At 55.7% G+C, this 20,172-nt stretch overlaps 1 protein-coding gene across 21 annotated transcripts in view; it reads right to left on the bottom strand.

The window, feature by feature from the left end:
- Window positions 1-20,172, bottom strand: part of LOC105488409 (t-SNARE domain containing 1) — a 136,010-nt gene that overhangs the window by 53,438 nt on the left and 62,400 nt on the right. For all 21 annotated transcript variants that reach the window (XR_011606655.1, XR_011606656.1, XR_011606657.1 and 18 more), the window contains 2 exons: window positions 6,330-6,407; window positions 5,424-5,493 (listed from right to left, as the gene is read on the bottom strand). Coding sequence is in view for 18 of the 21 variants with exons in the window: in XM_011752413.3 (XP_011750715.2) it covers window positions 5,424-5,493; window positions 6,330-6,407 (148 nt within the window). In the remaining 3 variants the exon portion in view is untranslated. The remainder of the gene's footprint in view (window positions 1-5,423; window positions 5,494-6,329; window positions 6,408-20,172) is intronic.

Genomic DNA, 20,172 nt, shown 5'->3' with positions numbered 1-20,172 from the left:
GGAACCGATGTGATCAGATCCACACTTTTAAAGATCACTTTGAGCTCTACATATAGAATCCACTGTCAGGGGCAAGACCAGGGGTGGGGAGGCCAAGAGAAGAAAGTGCAGGAGCCCAGAGGCCAAGGCTGGGCCTGACCGGGACGTGGAAAGGAAGGTGAGAAGCGCGTGGACACGGGACAGCTCAAGAGGAGTGGACAGGCCAGCCCATGACCGGTGAGGGCAGGGGTAGGGTGGGGTCCTGGAGGTCCCTTCTTTGGCCTAGGACTGACAGGGAGACCCCAGGTCAGTCCAGAAGGACCCTAAGTTAGCAGGCGAGAAGGTGGCAGCACTGGAGGGACACCTAGGGTTCCAATGCTCCACTGAGGAGGGATTCTGAGCTGTGGGATATGCAATACCACCAAGGGAGGGGAGGAGATCAGAGAGGAAAAGAGGCTGGAGCAGATGGATGAAGAACCAGCACCAATGAAGGCCAGGGCCCCAGAGAGCATGAGACAGATGAGGAACCAGCACCAGTGAAGGCGAGGACCCCGGAGAGCATGAGACAGATGAGGAACCTGCAGCAGCGAACGCCAGGGCCCAGGAGAGCATGAGATGGATGAGGAACCAGCACCAGTGAAGGCGAGGGCACCGGAGAGCATGAGACAGATAAGGAACCTGCAGCAGCAAAGGCCAGGGCCCCGGAGAGCAGGAGACGGATGAGGAACCTGCAGCAGCAAAGGCCAGGGCCCCAGAGAGCATGAGACGGATGAGGAACCTGCAGCAGCAAAGGCCCCAGAGAGCATGAGACGGATGAGGAACCTGCCAGGGCCCCGGAGAGCATGAGACGGATGAGGAACCTGCCAGGGCCCCGGAGAGCATGAGACGGATGAGGAACCAGCACCAGTGACGGCCCTGGAGAGCATGAGACGGATGAGGAAACAGCACCAGTGACAGCCCTGGAGAGCATGGGCTGCACAGGAGGAGAAAAATTCTAGAAGGAATCAACTCAACAGTAAAAAGAAAAATACCCAATCAGGACATGGGCAAAGGATCTGAATAGACATTTATTCCAAGAAGATAGGCAAATCAAAAGATGCTTGAAGCTATCAATTATCAGGAAAATGCAAATGAGATCACCACAAGACCCCACTTCGCACCCACGAGGAGAGCCACATCCAAAAGACATATAACAACAAGTGCTGACAGTGAGGTGGGGAGATGGGAACCCTCCAGCACTGCTGGTGGGGGTGTAAAATGGGGCAGCTGCTTTGGAAAGTCTGGCAGTTCCTCAAAGGGTTAGACAAAGAGCCACCGTATAACCCAGCAAGTCCAGTCCTGGGGATCTATCCAAGATAGGTGAAAACCTATACCCACGCAAACACCTACACACCTACATTCACCACAGCTTTATTCATCGTGGTCAAAATGAAGTCACCCAAATGCCCACCAGCTGGTGAATGGGTCCGTCCTTCCAGTGGGACAGAGGGGTGCAGTTCTGTACCAGCTGGCAAATGGGTCCATCCTTACAGCAGGAGAGGAGCACGGTTCTGTACCAGCTGGCGAATGGGTGCGTTCTCAGTGGGACTGAGGGGCACAGTTCTGCACAAGCTGGTGAATGGGTCCATCCTTACAGAGGGACAGAGGGGTGCAATTCTGCACCAGCTGGCAAATGGGTCTGTCTTTACATATGGAGGGCACTGTAAGCCCTCTCTGGCACCCTCACAGAGCCCTCCATCGGGCACTGCAGGAGGTCAGCTCTTCACACCCTGCTGGCCACCCCTCTGCCACAGGGACTTGCCTTCAATCCAGTGGGATGGGGTGAACCGCACACATGGATCATGGCCCTGCCCTGCTTAAGCTCTCACTGCAGGAGGCGGGCTGTTAGGACTAAGCCCCTGAAAGAGCTGCCAAGCACGAGCCTGCGGTGCTGAATGAACGTCATCCAAGGCTCCTTGAGCCCTTCTGGTGCTGATTCTGACATAAAAATCCCGGGCCGGGAAGAAGAGCACACCTCACGTGGAGTAGCAGCCCAGCTCACCCAGACCCCACTCCCATCGCTGCATGCTGGGCAGCGGGCCAGCAGACCCTCAGCAGCCACCTCTAATGCACCCCCACTAGGGCCACTCAACCTACACCTTCACCACAACTAGAGAGGTGAGAGGGAGGCATCACTGCGTGCCCCAGGCAGATCAGAGAACACGCGTGCCCCAGGCAGATCAGAGAACACGCGTGCCCCAGGCAGATCAGAGAACACACGTGCCCCAGGCAGATCAGAGAACACGCGTGCCCCAGGCAGATCAGAGAACACGCGTGCCCCAGGCAGATCAGAGAACACGCGTGCCCCAGGCAGATCAGAGAACACATGTGCCCCAGGCAGATCAGCAAACCCCCACGTGCCCCAGGCAGATCAGAGAACACGCGTGCCCCAGGCACATCAGCAAACCCCCACGTGCCCCAGGCAGATCAGAGAACACGCGTGCCCCAGGCAGATCAGAGAACACGCGTGCCCCAGGCAGATCAGTGAACACGCGTGCCCCAGGCAGATCAGAGAACATGGCCCACAGGAACAAGTCCAAAAGCTCCAAGGGGAGCGGGTCCTCTGTGCCACTGTGGAAAGTAAAAAATGTCCCCTTCAAAGTTTCCCTTCTTACTAAAGAATAAATAGTAAGTGTTACAAATAATAGTTTTTTAAAAAAACTAACTTCCTTCAAGCCTCCTTGCTTTTATACTAATAACTCTTTGCCAAGTCCTATTCTATGTAGCTGTTAGATATAAGGGAATAAGTACATCCTATGTCCTTGTACTTTAACCAAGATACTTGTTCTAAACATGCTCAAACACGTCCCGGCTCACAGCCTACACGCCGTCCTTATTTGGAAATGTGACTACTTTTCTAAGTTCTTTCACAAGCAACTTCCTCTTTTCCTTTTGTTCTCCTTTGCCTTTACCTATTCAGGAAAGTTTTAAGCTGTTAGCCAATCAGGTCTAAAGGACCCAATGCATAAGGGATAAATATTCTTGCCTTTCTTTGTTCAACTGTGCTCTCGTGGCAGGATTGCTAACAGGCAGCACTCCTTCTGCAGAAAGTAAAATTGCCTTGCTGAGAAAATTCTTTGTCTGAACACTACTTCTTCTTTTCGGCACCAAGGAACGAGTATTTCTGACAGCCACACACCATGGGGTGAGCCAGCCCACACACCACCTCCACATGGTGACGGCCCCCAGGGTGGAAGGGAATAGAGCCCAGACAGGAGTGTGTGAGCCGAGCTGCCACTGAGCCCCACCCACGGGATTGCAATGTGGCCACTGGACTCCAGTGTGGGGGTCTGTGACAGGGAGGCCTAGGGTGGGGTCTGCAAGCAGGTGATAGAAATGACCTGGCCACATCAGCCTTGCATGGGATGAGGGAAATGGGCCCTACCTGGTGAGGTTTTTCTGAAGCTGAATGTATTCAGGTGGAAGGACCACCCTCCCTCCTGAGACTAGGTCCCTCCTACACTGCAGGGCTGGAAAGCCTCTTCCCTGATGAAATGATGGCGGCCATGGATGAAGGTATATCCTTTAAATGTCCTTAGTTGGCGACTTCGTCAATGTGGAGGAAATACAGAACTGGCAATCATGTTGGTCTCAAAAGTTATTTTTAAACATTAACAGTCCATGATATGGGAGCATCCGAGGGGCCACAGAAGGCTCTAGATAAGCCATGACAAGTAGGCTAGGACCATAGCCGGCCACACAGGGAGGACTAGAAAAGTACTAAGGCAAGAGTGTCCAGACCTGACAGCTGAGGCTGGCCCAGGGGAGGGCCACGGTGCTGGGATACTCGGTCCTCAGACCAGGACAGTCTCCTCCCCCACGCTGGGGCCCTCTCTCCTCTCCAAGGCCCACAGTGGGTGGTGTCGGTCTTCGGCTAACCAGGCCGGGCGGCCCAGGGTGCGCACATGAGGGCCAGGGTCCTGAAGTGCCCATCCCACTTGGCCCTTGTGACCTAACCCAGGAGCCGGGCAGAGGCACAAAGACCTGAACACAGCAGCTTCACTGGGAACTCGGCTCACCACACTGAAGGGATGGGCGAGCCACAGACCTGGCCCAGAGTTACACGAGTTACGTGCATCAACACGGCCCTCTGAGAGGCTACGCGTTTCCTGAGCCCGAGTACCCCAGAGCCCGGGTGTGACCAGCAGGTCCAGAGTCCCTCGCTGAGCTCTGACTCTGCGAATATGCACGGGTGTGAGGAAGGCTGGCAAGGAACATTGACATGCTAACAGTGGTTCCCAGGCATCCTGTGTCCAAATTCCTCATCACAAGCCTACGTCACTGTCACATCAGAAAACAGTAAGTTTCAGTTTCATAAAAGGGCTTAAAAAAAAAAAAGGCTAAGAATAGAATTGCCCTGAACATCTGCAAAGGGTGCTCTGCAGCTGGAGCGTGAGGCTGTGTGGCAGGGCGCCTATGTATATTGAATGGAGCCACTGTGAGGAGGAGCAGAGACTCCAGCACCCTCCACCCTTGTGGGAGCCGTGGCCCTCCCAGTCTCCTCAGTTCTGGCCCTTTCAGGGCGCGAGGCTGGTGTGGCCACCAGCTCTGCACAGGGGAGTCTGAGGACAACATCCCAATGCAGTGGCCTGGGGCTGGCTGGGGTCCTTGGGGCTGCAGGCATCCTGCTCACTGCAGGGCGAGACACAGGCCAGCATGGGAGGTCACAGCAGCAAGTGCAGCGGGGACCAGATGGAGGGCAAAGGTATAGACTGCTAGGGTCCCCTCGGACCCCAGAGTGCCACTCTCACCACACCTGGGACAGATGCTCCCTTCCCTCCCCTCCCCAGCCCAGCCAGGGCTCAGGCTTAGCAGACAGCACTCAAGGCACCTCTCCCCATCCCAGACCAGCCCAACCCAGGGCAGGCTGCTAGGCACCCCTCAAGGAAAGTCCAGTGGGAGCCCGCCAAGGCTCAGCTCCCCGAAAGGGCAGAAGCAAGACAGGACGCCCCACTCCAACCTAGCCCATGGCTGTGCAAATGGCACATCGGTCTCACCTCCTGTGTCCACAGCTGAGCAGGCCCCAACAGGGAGCCTTCAGACGTGAAAGACACATTTGGAGCACGTTGGCAGGGAAAAGCGTGTGCCGGCAGGCATGCACCCCCCCACCTTAGCACACGCATGCGCGTGACTGGGGCATGCACAGGTGCACTGAGGCTTCCACGTCGGGGCGGGGTACACCTGCGTGCCCCGGGCACCTGCAGGCCGAGAGCCCAGTCTCAGGTTCACAGCACTGACTAGGCTTATCCGTAGGTGTGTGTGCATATATGCGCACACGTGTGCCCAGGCAGCTGTGGGCAGGCAGCTGTGTGGACAAAGCATGTGGGCACAGGACTACACTCCTGCCCCTGCCCCCCAACATGCACCATGCCCAGGCATGGAGATGCCGTGGCCCACACACTCACAGGCTGTCCCGAAGCTCCTGCGTGTCACTCGGTGTCCCTAAGGACTGAAGGCTCCGCTCCAAGGAGGTCACTGCCCGAGAGAAGAGGGACAGGGTGAGGGCAGAAGGAGCTTCCCTGCCCCTGCTACTCCACATGGGTGGCCCACTACAGCCAGGACAGGGTGAGCAGAGCCCAAGGACCAGTGCCTGAGCCAGGGCAGACCACCTAAGTGGCCTGGAGACCAGGGCACACACTGACCTCAGCATAAGGTCACACCAGCCAGGACCCCTCCCCAGCTGGTCTGCGACAGGCGCTCAGGCCCACGTGCAGTCAGGGGCTCTGAGGAGCTGCCTCCAGCAGTCTTGCCCTGGCTCTGGGGACAGCTTCTCTCCACCCTGCTCCCTCACCTCTCCCCTGGCCATCTGACACGTGGCTCTCGTCCCTGCTCTCAAAGATCTAAATGCAACAGCTTCGCTGGGAACTCTGCTCGCCACACTGAAGAGATGGGAGAGCCACAGACCCAGCCCAGAGTTACACAAGTTATGTGCACCGACAGGGCCCTCTGAGAGGCTAAGGTGTCCCTAAGGACCGAAGGCTCTGCTCACTCCTGCAGTGACCTCCGGTCTGCAAGTCTGAGCGGCCCTGGGATGCTCCTTCCTCCACTGGGCTCCATCCAGATCACACAAAAGGTGTTGACAAGGAGCAGCGTGGGGTCAGGGAGAGGAGCCAGCAGCGGGCAGGAGCAGCCGGCGGAAGCGGCACCCGGCCCTGACCCAGCGCTCACTGCTTCCCACCCAAGAAACCCGGGACTGCACCACAAGACAGCCTGAGGGGGGATGCCATGCACCAGCACCCTCGACTCCAACGTCGTGTCGGGGTCCAGGGCACCTGGATGGAGGGGCAGGCCCGGGCCAGACGCAGACTCACCACTGGAGTTGATTCGGAAGACGTTGGCCGACGTCTCCTGGAACAGCTCCTGGAGGTCACGCGGATCGACCTGGGTGGCTGGGAGGAGACAGGGAGGAGGAGAGAACACAGGCTGAGGGTGAAGCCTGCAGGCCCAGCTCTGCTAACCGCTCTGGGCAGTCCCCAGGGGCAGGGACCTGAGAGGCGGCAAAGTGGCCCTGAATCCCTCTCAGGGGTTCTTTGCGGCTTGGCCACCTTGGGGTCAGGGCTGGACAACCATGCCTGCCTTCAAAGTACCCAGGAGCTGGAAGAAAGGAGAGGAAGGCAGGGGGTGGTCCCTCAGAAAGGCTGCACCCTGAGCTCCCGTACACCGCAGCAGCTGGCGTGTGTGCCCGGCAGCTACGAGCATCTGCTCGTGGAGGCTCAGAGCAGCATCACTAAGAGTCAAAGCACAGCCCCGCTGACGAAGCAACAGACACGAGGTCCAGCTCTGCACCGCCAGCTCAGCATCGGAGACAGAAACACTGGTTTCCACACAATGCAGGTGAGCCCTGAGCGCAGCACACACGGAGATGAAAGCCAGTGGGAAAAGGCCACATGCTGCATGGTTCCACACATCTACCACGTCAGAACCAACCAATGCGTGGACAGAGCCGGGGCAGGGGCAGTGAGAGGGAGGAATGGGCATGACTGCTAATGGGTACGGGGGTCCTTTTGGGGGTGATGAAAACGTTTTAGAATTAGAAAGTGGTGACTATAGAATGCTGCATATTCTAACAGACACTGAACTGTACGCTTTAAGATGGTTAAGATGGTGAATTCTGAGTGACTGGGTTTTATCTCCGTTTTTAAAAACCTACAGAACATTGTGAGGACAGCAAGTCTTCATGAGGACATGGTGGATGGAACGCTCGCCCGCCGCACGGTGAGGATAAACGGCACGGCCACCACAGGAAGGGTCTGCACGCGTCAAGCACTCGCCCTCTGCCCGCCCCCCGGGCAGCATCTTGGGCATTTACACAGAGGGGCAGAGCGTACATCGAAGCACATCAAAACACTCGTGGCCTGCCCACCCTCCAGCCAGCAGCCCCGAGGTTCACAGAGGAGCAGAGCACACATCCGGAGAAGCTCGTGAAGAGCGCTCCCAGCTCCCGGCAGCTTGACTGCTACCAGCCCCCACCCGAAGAGAGGGCTGGTGCCCAGGAGACACCAGGGAAGGGACGGCCACATGGGCCTGTGTGCAAGGAAACCCAGGCATGCAACACGGTGAATCTCAGAAACACTGCTCAGACGACAGCACAAACGGGGCGCAGGTCCAGAATGACCAAGGCAATCGCCGGGGCCTCTGGGCTAGGCTGGGGAACTGGGGCAGGGCCGGAGGGACCCTCCTGGGTGAGGGCCTGCCCTGGGCCTGGACAGAGCTGTGGGTTACACATTTCTGTCACAAACTGTCACAGTGCCCAGGATGGCACATTTAGGAGCTGTGCGGTTCACTGTACATAAATGAAAGAGAAGTGAATGGCAAGTAAACAGCGTTCAGAAGGAAACGCACTGAGGGCCAAGTTCACTCTGAAATGCACGCAGGTGGAGGCACTAAAGGCGTGACTAAACCAGGTAGAGACTCCAGGCTGGCATCCAGGTGGCAGCTATGGGGGTGTCTGTGCAGTTCTTTCAACTTTCTCTGCAAGTTTACAATTTTCCACATTAAAATTTAGCAATAAAAGAGCATGGTTTGAGGTCTACAAACAGGTGTGAGGGCTAGAAGACACTAGGGGTGCTACGGGGACCCTCCCAACACCAACCCTGTGTGGGCTGGCCTCAGGTGGCGCGGCCTGAAGGTACACAGCACCCCTGGCTGTACATCTGGGTTTCCACCAGGACAAGGCCCAAGTCCGGCTCTGCTCGGGGTCACTGAGCTGCCTGGCCAGGGCAGGGCTGATCCTAGCACTCTATCTGGGAGTGTGCAGGTCTGTCCACGGATGCTCTGTGCACCTCTGGCTCCCGGGCAAGTCCTGGCCCCCTGCATACTTTCCGTCCGGCTACCTCCACCCTGCTCCAGCCCCAGGCCTCCGGGTCCAGCAGCCGCACTCAGGGCAAGGACTGGAGAAAGGAGGAACTGCCAGGCGGCCTCCAGGAGGGCGAGGCCTGAGGAACGGCCCCCCCATCACCCAGCACCCACCACCCCTCGATGTCACCATGGCCCAGCCTAGCAAGGTCAAGTCAGGGCCTCAGTTGCATTCGTGGAACAACGAGAGTGATGATGAGTTAAATCAAGTTTAGCCTAAAGGTGCCTCCTTACATATTTTCAGTGTGGCCTACAGGTTGATTTGTACATCTTGAATGATAACAACAGGCAGTGTAAACGGACCGTGCCCTACACTTGTGCCAGTCACTGAATTTTGGCCAAACGTAGCCAACGGTTCGAACCATGTTCAAATAAGGCAAACACCAAGCTGTAACCGGTCTGTTTCCATGCCTCACTTCCGTTTTCTGTATGTCACTTCCTTTTTCTGTCCAAAATCTTTTACCCCATGGCTGTGCTGGAGTCTCTGAGCATACTCTGGCTCGGGAGGCTGCTCAATTCATGAATTGTTCATTGCTCAACTAAACTCCTTTAAATTTAGTTCAGCTCAAGTTTTTCTTTTACCATGGAACAAGCTCTGGCAAGAGGAGCACGAGAACCCATCCTAGGGCCCAGGATCACCCTCCCCATTCACAGATGGGCAGGTGACCTGCTCAAGGTCACAGGCCAGTAAGGGGCACACACAGGGAGGGGGGCAGCAGGGGGGAGGGGACACAAAACAAACAAAAAGAATTTCCAGAAATAATGACCAAAAGTACTCAAATTTTATGAAACTATAAACTCGGAGATTCAAGAATTTCACCAATCCACAAGCCGAACAAATATATATTTTTAAAATCCAAGGTATATTATAGGCAAACTGCAGAAAACCAGTGATAAAGAAACCTGAAAAGTGGCCCAGAGAAAAAACTGCACATTTCATGAGGAAGACAAAACATAAGAAAAGATTTGACCCTTTCGTCAGAAACTGTGGAAGCCGAAAGACAATGGAAGGCTGTCTTCAAAGTGCTGGGAGGAAAAACTTGCAACTAGAATTCTACCCCCACTGGAAATAGATTTCTAACACAGGGGCAGATTTTGACAAGCCAAAGTGAAAAGAATCAGTTCCAATAGATGTGAAGTACAGGAAACGTTAGAAGTAGCTAGTTAGGGTGAAAGTAGCAGCAAGAAATCTGGATCTCCATGAAGAATTAAAGAACGCCAGAATGGTAAATAGAAAAAAGATACGTTCATTTATTTAAAACACTATTGATTGTGAAAGCAAAATCCACACCTACGCGCCAGGGTCATCATGTGTCGGAAACGACACGTGGTCCCGAACGTACCAAAGCCACGCGAACGAGGAGGGGCCATCATGTGTCAGAAACGACACGCGGTCCCGAACGTACCAAAGCCACGCGAACGAGGAGGGGCCATCATGTGTCAGAAACGACACACGGTCCCGAACGTACCAAAGCCACGCGAACGAGACAGGGTCATGCGTCGGAAATGACACGTGGTCCCGAACATACCGAAGCCACGCAAACGAGGCGGGGTCGTCATGCATCGGAAACGACACGCGGTCCCGAATGTACCGAAGCCACGCAAACGAGGTGGGGTTGTGTCGGAAACGACACACGGTCCCAAATGTACCGAAGCCATGTGAACGAGGCGGGGTCATCATGTGTCGGAAACGACACGTGCTCCCGAATGTACTGAAGCCACGTGAACAAGGCGGGGTCATGTGTCGGAAACGACACGCGGTCCCAAACGTACCGAAGCCACGCGAACGAGGTGGGGTTGTGTCGGAAACGACACGCGCTCCCGAATGTACTGAAGCCACGCGAACGAGGCGGGGTCATCATGTGTCGGAAATGACACGCGGTCCCGAATGTACCGAAGCCACGCGAACGAGGTGGGGTTGTGTCGGAAAGGACACGTGCTCCCGAATGTACTGAAGCCACGTGAACAAGGCGGGGTCATGTGTCGGAAACGACACGTGGTCTCGAATGTACCAAAGCCACGTGAACAAGGCGGGGTCATGTGTCGGAAACGACACGTGGTCTCGAATGTACCGAAGCCACATGAACAAGGCGGGGTCATGTGTCGGAAACGACACGCGGTCCTGAATGTACCGAAGCCACGCGAATGAGGCGGGGTCATGTGTCGGAAACGACATGTGCTCCCGAATGTACCGAAGCCACGCGAATGAGGTGGGGTCATGTGTCGGAAACGACACGCGCTCCCGAATGTACTGAAGCCACGCGAACGAGGCGGGGTCATCATGTGTTGGAAATGACACGCGGTCCCGAATGTACTGAAGCCACGCGAACGAGGCGGGGTCATCATGTGTTGGAAACGACATGCGGTCCCGAATGTACTGAAGCCACGCGAATGAGGCGGGGTCATGTGTCAGAAACGACACGCAGTCCCGAATGTACTGAAGCCACGCGAACAAGGCGGGGTCATCATGTGTTGGAAATGACACGCGGTCCCGAATGTACCGAAGCCACACGAACGAGGCGGGGTCATGTGTCAGAAACGACACGCAGTCCCGAATGTACCGAAGCCACATCAACAAGGTGGGCACAGGACACAGCAGTGCATTCCCATACGGCTGACCCACCACACAGGAGGACACGATACAGTGCTATCTGAAGGCGGGCTGCGGAAAGTTAAAGATTTATGTTGTAAACTCTAAAGCACCCACTAAAAAAAAAACAAACAGGAATCGCTCATAAGCCCACAGTGGAGATAACATGGAATGCTAAATAGCACTCAATTCTACTCCAAAAAAAAAGGAAGGCAGAGAAAGAAAAGAAAAAGGGGGGAATAAAAGGAAATGTGGAAAGCAAACATCAAGACAGTAGAGTTAAAGCCAAACATGAAGGCCTTACACTAATGACGCATGAGTCGAACAAGGCTCATCCACTCCAATAGCCATCAACACCTTGCAGCAATTTAAATGTAGATTTTAATTAATTAAAATTAAATAAAATGGTAAACTCAGTTACTTCCTGCACTAGCCACATTTCAAGTACCCAGGAGCCCCATGTGGCAAATGGCTGTCACACGAAAGAATGTAGATTACAGGGCCTTTTCATCATTACCGAAAATCCTACTGGACAGAGGCACTGCTTTAACCATTCCGACCAGAAGGCAGAGATTCTCCGATGAGAGTAAAAGCAAGATTCTGACCAGGCCTGGTGGCTCATGCCACCACTTTCGAGGCTAAGATAGGAGGATCACTTGAGCCTAGAAGTTCAAGATCCAGCCTGGACCACACAGTGGGATCTCTTTCTACAAAAAGAATAAAAAATGGCCAGCTGTGGTGGTGCACATCCACAGTCTCAGCTACTTGAAATGCTGAGGTGGGAGGACTGCTTGAACCTGCAGTTCAGGTTCCCGAGATCGAGGCTGCAGTGAGCCTTGATCACGCCACTACATTTTAGCATGGAAACAGGGCAAGAGACCCTGTCAAAAAAAAAAAAAAAAAAAGGCAAGATCTTGCTATACAGTGCATACAAGAAGCCTACTTCATATATAAAATCAGATGAAATTATAAGTAAAAATTAGAAAAATACATCATGTAAACAGTAATCACAAGAAAGCTGGAATGGCTACACTAATATCAGAGTAAAATTCAGAACCACAAATATAATAGAAATAAAAGGACACTTTAAAAACAAACGGTCAACTGACTAAGATAAAACAATTCTAAGTATGTATGCACCTAGTATCACAGCTCGAAAATACATGAAGCAAAAACTGATAGAACTGGAAAGAAACACAGAAATCCACAATCACAAGCAGCGCGGTCGGCAGAGCAAGCAGACAGACGAGCACAGAGGCCACAGGAACTCCAACACCACCACCAACCAGCCTAACCCACACAACAGAGGAATACACATTCCTGCCAAACGCACGTGGAACATTCACTAAGACAGACTCTATTTTAGGCCATAAAGCAAGTCTTGACATAGTTATAATTGCTGAAATCACATAAAATACATTCTCTGAAGAGAGCAGAACTAGAAATCAGTAACAAAGGTATCTGTGAATGAACATCATCATCTGAAATTAAACAACACACTTCTAAATCATCATGTGTAACAGAAGAAGTCAAAGAGAAGTTGGAAAATAACTGAATGAAATAAAAACACAAGGTATTAAAATGTGTATCTGTAAAGCAATGCACAGAGGGAAGTGTATAGCAATAGATACTTAGAAAAAAAGAGAAAGATCTCAAGTCAACAATCCAACAAGAGCATTAACTCAAAGTAAGCAGGAGAAAGAAATAATAAAGGTGAGCAGAAACCAATTCAATCAACATCAATTCAATAGAGAAACCTAAAGATAAAAAAATCTGGAACTTTCAAATGATTAATAAAATCAATCGATTTACATGTGAATAATACTGAGATGATAAAATTATTCAGACTAATCAAGAACAAAAGATTGAATATAAATCAGCAACATTAGAAATGAAGGAGGAGATATCACCATAGATCCTACAGACATCGAAAGGATGTTAAGGGTATATTATGAGTAGCTTACTGCTAATTAATTTCTCAACTTAGAGGATGAGTTCCTTGAAAAATACAAAACAATCAAAGCTCACTTGAGAAGAAATAGACAGCGTGGATAGAACTGCAGCATTAAAGGAAGTGAATTTGTAGCTGAAAATCTTCCCACAACAAAAACTCCAAGCTCAGACAGGGTCACTGGCGAATTCTATCCCATATTCGCAGGAAGAGTAAGACCAACTCTACACAAATTCTTTCAGAAGACAGTAGAGGAGGAACTCTTCCCAGCTCACTGCAGGATGTATTTTACAGTGATAGTAATCAAGACAGTGTGGTATTAGCATGAGCAGAGACATACAGATCCACTGCTGTGGTATTAGCATGAGCAGAGACATACAGATCCGCTGCTGTGGTATTAGCATGAGCAGAGACATACAGATCCGCTGCTGTGGTATTAGCATGAGCAGAGACATACAGATCTGCTGCTGTGGTATTAGCATGAGCAGAGACATACAGATCCGCTGCTGTGGTATTAGCATAAGCAGAGACATATAGATCCAGCTCTCCCCTGCTGCTCAGGGGAATTAAAACAGCACAGCCACCTTGGAAAACACATGGGTATATGTTTAAAAGTCACACCAGCCCTACGGTCAGCAATTCAACTTGTACGTAATAATCCCCCCACAACACAATGCAAACATTTGTCCATACAAAGATCCTACAGAAATGCTCACAGCCCCTTTCACTTTACAGTCAAAAGCCGGAGAACACAAAAGCATCCACCGATAGGTGGAAACACAGGTTGTGGTATGTCCAAAGGCACGCCTGCCGCCCAGCAATAAAGAGGGGTGCACCACCCATTCCCGCAGCACACACTGGGCTGAGGAAGGCGGAAGAGTACATGCTACCTGGCTCCACAACTGTGAGACAGCGATACCTGATCTTTGAGGGCAAAGCAAGCCATGGGGAGTGGGGTCGGGTAGGGGCTGGGGCTGGACTAGGGCTGGGCTGGGCTGAGCCGGGGCTGGGGGCTGAGGCTGGAGGTGGGGGTGGGGGTGGGGGTGGGGATAGGGCTGAGGCTGGGGCTGGGGCTGGGGCTGGAGCTGGGGCTGAGGCTGGGAATGGGGGCTGGGACTGGGGCTGGAGCTGGCTCTGGGGTTGGGGCTGGGGTTGGAGCTGGGCCTGGGGCTGCAGCTAGGGCTAGGGCTGGGGCTGGTCTGGAGCTGGGCTGGGCTGGAGCTGGGGCTGGTTGACCAGAAAGGGGCAGAGGGAACCCTCTGAGGTCACAGGAATGTTCTTTACCTCCCTGGGGTGGGAGTCAGGTGGGTGTGTTTTGTCCAAACGTGCAGTGAACTGTGCCTTTAAATGGACATGTAGCATTGTGTGTGAATTAAACTTCGAAGAAGTCATGTCCAGGTTCCAAATGGGGGTAAGACAGAAGCGCACAGCCAGAGCACCCTTCCTCCGCCTCCACCTCCGCCCAGCACCTCCCAGTCCAACCTCCTCAGCCTGGCCAGGTAACCTAGCTTTGACCATCACCCTCCTGGCCAGAGGTCAGGCATGGCACTCAGGGCCTGCCAGACGAGCTTCCGCCCTCTGCACCGCACACCCAGGCCAGGGAGCTTTCCTCGGCACGCAGGCCGGGCTGCCCACTGTGAGCTCTGCATTTCTAGGCCAGGACTCAGCACAACCGTGCTTTCTGGAGACGCCTGTTGAGTCACAGCGTAACCTCAAGACTGAGGGAGCCGCAGGGAGTGCTGTCCTGTCACCAGGCAGGCTGCGGGGCCTCCCCCAAGCACTGCCTCTACTACTGCTGGGGGTCCACGGTCACGAGGCAGGGGCTGCCTCCTCCCACACCACCACTGCGCTCCTGTGACACCGTGCCCCGCCAACCACAGCACAGGCATCCTGCCGCTTCCAGCCCCCACTGGGCCAGCTCGTCACTACAGGCAGGACGTCACCTCCCGGTCTCAGGAAGTGCCCATTCCGACATATCCCAAGGCTGCTGCTGGAGCACAGGTTTGTTGGCTCCAGGAACCCTCAGAGGGACGGCCACCCAGCTGAAGACCCTGGCTTCACAGGCCGTTAGTAACAATCCCGTGACTCTGGCCGGGGACCTAAGGGAGGTCCAGAGAGGGCCCCCCTCATTCCTGTCCCCAAGACCCCAACAGTCCTGCCCCCAACACCCATTCCCAGGAGAAGGAGGAAAAATTCATTTCCCAGATTCCATCTTCACACCATCTGAGCAACTTCAATAACACTCCATAAAACACGACAAAATGTCAGCAGCGCTTATCAGGACCTCTCTGCCGTCCCCGTCCCCACCCTCCAGCTCTGCTGTGAACAGGGATAACGAGACACCCTAAGACCGCCAAAAGAAGGCAGGCATGCTCCCCTCCAGGGCTGCATCCCCCACATCTCACTGCAGGCCCCACTTACCTGCCCGCTGCAGACGAAGGCCTCTGATGAACACTCGGCCGTGATGGGGGATTACGAGGGTCTGGGGCCCCAGTTGCTCTTCACTGAACCAGGTCCCAAGGCAATGCACCCCAGCAAGAGGGGGTCCCCAGGGCAGGAGCTTGAGGAGGGCACCGACACAGCCATTCCACAGTCAGCACTGAGACCCTCTGGACACCCAATGCCCACCCCGAGCCTGCCTGGCTGCCTGGACCACCGGGCAAGCTGACGGGCTGCCAGGCTCTGCTGCCACCAGGCATGGCGCTGGCCAGGCAGTCGCCCAGTTGCCGGAGGGGGATGAGCTGAAGGATGAGGACCTGGCTCAGGTTCAGGCAGGAAAAAGCCCAATCAAGACAGTGCAGCCTGACTTGGCTTGAGATGAGCTGGGTGCCCCACATGCAACGCTAACCCCGTCCCACGGCTGCAGACACGGCATGGTGTGTACCCGAGTCCACATGCAGTGACCCCAGGGAAGAGAAGAACAGCCCAGGGCCGGCCCTCCGTCTGCCCTCTAGGAGCCACCATACACTGACCCTGCGGTGAGATGCCTTGACCCTGCTACCCTGCACGTGAGCTGCTGCCAGATTCTGCTAGCGTGACCTGGGCAGGGCACAAGTGGCCAGCCCACCTCTACCCTGGCAGCACCCTTCTTGCCCACTCATTTGGTGATGGACAGACGTGGGGAGAGAAGTAGTGGGACAGCAGTCTGAAGCCCTGGGAGGCCATCCCCGCTCTGGGCCTCTGCACATGCATGACGGTGCTTCAAAACCCACAGAACACCGCTGGGGGTCCTCAAGGAGAAATGGAGTACCCCAAAACCTTAGTGTGTGACTGACGAGGCTGACAATCACTTCCCCAGCTGGTCCTGAGCCAGCCCATGCTGAGGGAGAGAATCAGATGTGGCTCAAAGCGAAGTCACCGTTGACTAGGCCTGGCAGCTATGTGATGTGTGACAGCTCTAGTTACACTGGCCCAGGCGACCACGGAGATGGGTCTCTGCAGGCCAGGGAGAATCACAGGCCCGTGGACCCATACCGTGGATGAGGCAGGGGAAGCCGGGGTGGGGAAGCAGCGGGTGTGTGCCAGGGCGCCACAGCCAGGAGGGGCAGCTCACAGTGGCCAGAGCAAATGCTGTTTGGCTCCCACAGGGTGCTGAGAAACCGGAGTCAAGCACTGGTAAGGTTCACCCCAGGGAGACAGGGTCACCTCTGAGGGCCTCGTGGAGAGGACATGTCTGAACCCCAGTTGCCAATGCCGGCAAAGCTGACAGCCAGGCTTTGTGCCAGCAGCCATGAGGCAGCCGGGGAAGCACAGGGCAGCTCCTGCCCACCTGGACAACCACTCCCGAGGGAGGTCTGTGGGAAAGGCAGGTGGCAGATGGGCACGTCAAAGGCAAGGCTCGCTCCCTACACCTGCTGAGTCTGGGCCCTCACCAGCCGAGAGCAGCGGCCCTGCCCCGCAGCGCCGTCCTCCTCTGTGACCAGCCCTCCTCTGGACAGCTGTGCCGAGGGTGCCTCTAACACATACGGCAACAGTCCTGCACCACGCAGGCAACTCCGCAGAGGACTGAGAGGGCTAGAGGCGCTTCCCAACAGGGGCTGATGATGCAGCCGGAGAGCTGGGGAGTCAACCAGCTCATTCTGGGGCAGGGTGGGGGCCAGACTGGCCGGTACAGGGCTGGGTTTGTGGCCAGGGTCGGGGCTTCATGCTCCTGGAAGGCAGATGGCATCAGGAAGGAGGCTGATGGCGCAGTGGTGGTGCTCAGGCCTTGGAAGATGGAGGCAGGCGAGCACAAGTCCAGAAGGAACACAGGGCCACATAAGAGAAGTGAGGTTTGCCGGGACCTCCTATGCACCAGCCCTGGCCGAGGCATGTCCCGTATTTCCTCGTGATGGCGGGAGCCCTACTTTGTCGAGGAGGAAGCGGAGGCTCCAAGTGTTACAGAGCAGACAGAGGCACATGGGGCATGGCTCTACTCACAGGAAACGTCCAGAACAGGCAAAGCCACAGGCAGACCGCAGCCTAGAGCTGCCAGGGCCGGGGGAGCTGAGGGTAGGGTGACTGCCTAGGGCTGGGGCTCCCTTTTGGGAGACGGAAATGCTCTGAAATTGAGACGGTGGCGGTGGCTGCGCGGCACTGGGAATGAACTAGCATCACCAAGTTGAAGACTTTAAAAGGGTGAAATGACAAACTTTGATATATGACTACTATGTCAATAAAGAAAGAAAATAATAAGGCTCTGGCACTCACCAAAGACCCCAGAGCTGGGAAAGACAGGGCCGGGCGGGTTTGTTCGAGCTCAGTCCCAAGGGAGCCGTCCCGTCTTGACCTCAGCCTTCCCACGACTGTCAGGATCTGCAAGGACCTCTCTAGCCCTTTGCCTCAGACCGCAGTGCTGCATGACCCAGCCCACACGCAGGCAGGGCCTGCAGGCTGCCGGACTTCACAACCCACAGACGATGCCACGTGCCTAGACACCTCCCCGGGCCCAGAGGAGAAGCCACAACCCGGCATGGGGCTGGTGTCAGAGAAGGGGCAGTGTGTGCTGGCTTCTGCTGGCTTTTTTTCTTAATACACTTTAGGGACCCTGTTTCAAAGTCAAAGATGAGGTATGCTATTAGAGAAATGCCCCTCAGAGCCCACCTGGGTCAGAGAAGAGGTCTCACAAAACACTTTCACACTCCCCTAGACCCCTCCCTCCCTCCTCCAACGCCTCCCATCGTCCACACGCGGCTCCACCCTCTCAGGTGCAGAGCCCGACACTGGAGAGGGAGTTCAAGTGGCACAGTGGGGTCTGACCGAGGACAAGAACACTGAGAGTGCCCTCAAGTGCCCCCTCCCCAGCCTCCCTGCACCCGCCCCCCGAGGCCGGGCCGGGCAGTCTTCTGCAGGGTAACAATCCAGGCCCACATCTCCTGCCAAGGCAAGGGCAAAGGGACTCCTGTTCACAGGAAATAAAGGCTCGTCCTTGATGAGCGTGGAGAGGAGTAAAGCACAGGCAGTGGTGGAGAGGCCACTTGGGGCTGCAGGCACGTCCCAGGAGGGCCCTGGCAGGCTAGCAGGCATGCCAACATGGGGCCCTGGGGGCCTGACTCACTCTCCAACCCGAAGCAGAGCGTGTGCCTGCGGCACATCCGGGACACACAGCAGGGGCCAGAGGCCTTGGACATAGGCTGGGACAGCAGGAGGTAGAAGATAATATGAAGCCATCCCACCACCTCCCCCAGGAGCACCTCCTCTTCTCCCACACCAGCGAGGTCACCCCCGTCGCTGTCACTGTCCATCAGCCACTCACTGCCCGGCAGGATGCAACGAGCCCTCCTGCGGCCCAGGCCTTTTGCAGAGGAGAGGACCACGGGCTGTGCCTCTGACTTCGCCACCTCCTCCATCATCCCGTTCATTACCCAGTGCCCAGCACAGCCACCAGCTCACTCAGCACCCCCAGCACCAGGAAACTCACCCGATCCCTGTGAGGAGGGCAGGAGGCCTTCTTCATGTCAAAGCCAGAGACAAGCAGCCCACAGCCCACGACAGCAGTGCTCTGTGTCACCCCAGTCCCAGGCTCTGCCGGCCGCCCACAATACGGGCTAACCCCACTGCGGGGGTGACTGAGCCACTGCAGCAGCTGCCAGAGAGGGGAGCACCTGTCCTCGGACACAGAGCAAGGGGGAGGCCCTGGGGCCATCTATCCCACTGACGGCCAGAGAGGGGCTCCCCCACGGCCCCCAACTGGGCCAAGAGGAAGGGCTGTCCCGTAAAGACTCTCCTCAAGCTGAAACAGTCAAGCCCGAGCAAGCTCCTGCAGCAAGGCCGGCTGGCTCGGTGCCGGGACCACCACTGCCTACTACCTCATCCCGGGGCTGGGCAGGAGGCTGCAGCACCCGTGACCAGAGATGCCTGCTGAGGTCTGCCAGTCCAGGTGGGGCTGGGAGCACTTGCTCAGATCTCTTCCAGACACTGTCAGCTCCAACACAGCCAGCACTGCTGTCCTCGCCACACACTCGCTCAGGTGTGGGGGCAGATCCCAGTCAGTGTCTTGAGGGGAACCTTGGCCCGCTGCAGCCCCGTGCTCTCGGGACCCATCTGGTCTCAGGCAGGGCCTATCCATAACCAGGCAGCTTCCACAGCAGGATGGAGGCCTCATCGCCCACAGCTGGAATCCAGCATGGGAACCAGGCTGCCGCCCTCCTCTTCCAGCTATCCTGCAGCAGTCAAGAGGCCTCAGCGCACACCGTGCCTACGCCCAGCACCTGTCCCAGCACCTGTCTGGACCCACCACAGGAGCTCAGCACACCGTGCCTACACCCAGCACCTGTCCCAGTACCTGTCTGGGCAACTGTCCGGGCATCTGTCCCAGCACCTGTCTGGGCCCACCACAGGAGCTCAGCACGCCGTGCCTATGCCCAGCACCTGTCCCAGTACCTGTCTGGGCCCACCACAGCAGGAGCTCAGATGCCCTGCCTATGCCCAGCACCTGTCTGGGCCCACCACAGCAGGAGCTCAGATGCCCTGCCTATGCCCAGCACCTGTCTGGGCCCACAACAGCAGGAGCTGAGACGCTGGGCCCACGCTGACCTCTGCGGACCTCCCTCACCCATCAGACACCAACAGAGCAATGCTCTCCCTGGGAAAAGGGACTCTGCCGGAGCCTCAGCCTCGGGGTCCACAGAAGGCCCGCCCCAGCTCTGAGCAGACACTGCCTCCCAGGTCTCAACCTGCTCACCCTGACACCACGGGGCGGCACCAGCCTGTAGGAAGGCCTCTTCTGGGTGTTAAAAACAGTAACAGAGCAGCATGTTTCAAACCACGGCGCTGAAAC

Source organism: Macaca nemestrina, chromosome 8 (assembly GCF_043159975.1).
Source record: "Macaca nemestrina isolate mMacNem1 chromosome 8, mMacNem.hap1, whole genome shotgun sequence".
Lineage (NCBI taxonomy): Eukaryota > Metazoa > Chordata > Mammalia > Primates > Cercopithecidae > Macaca > Macaca nemestrina.
The sequence above is the reverse complement of the archived record's forward strand: the minus strand, read 5'-3'. Positions and strand labels throughout refer to the sequence as shown.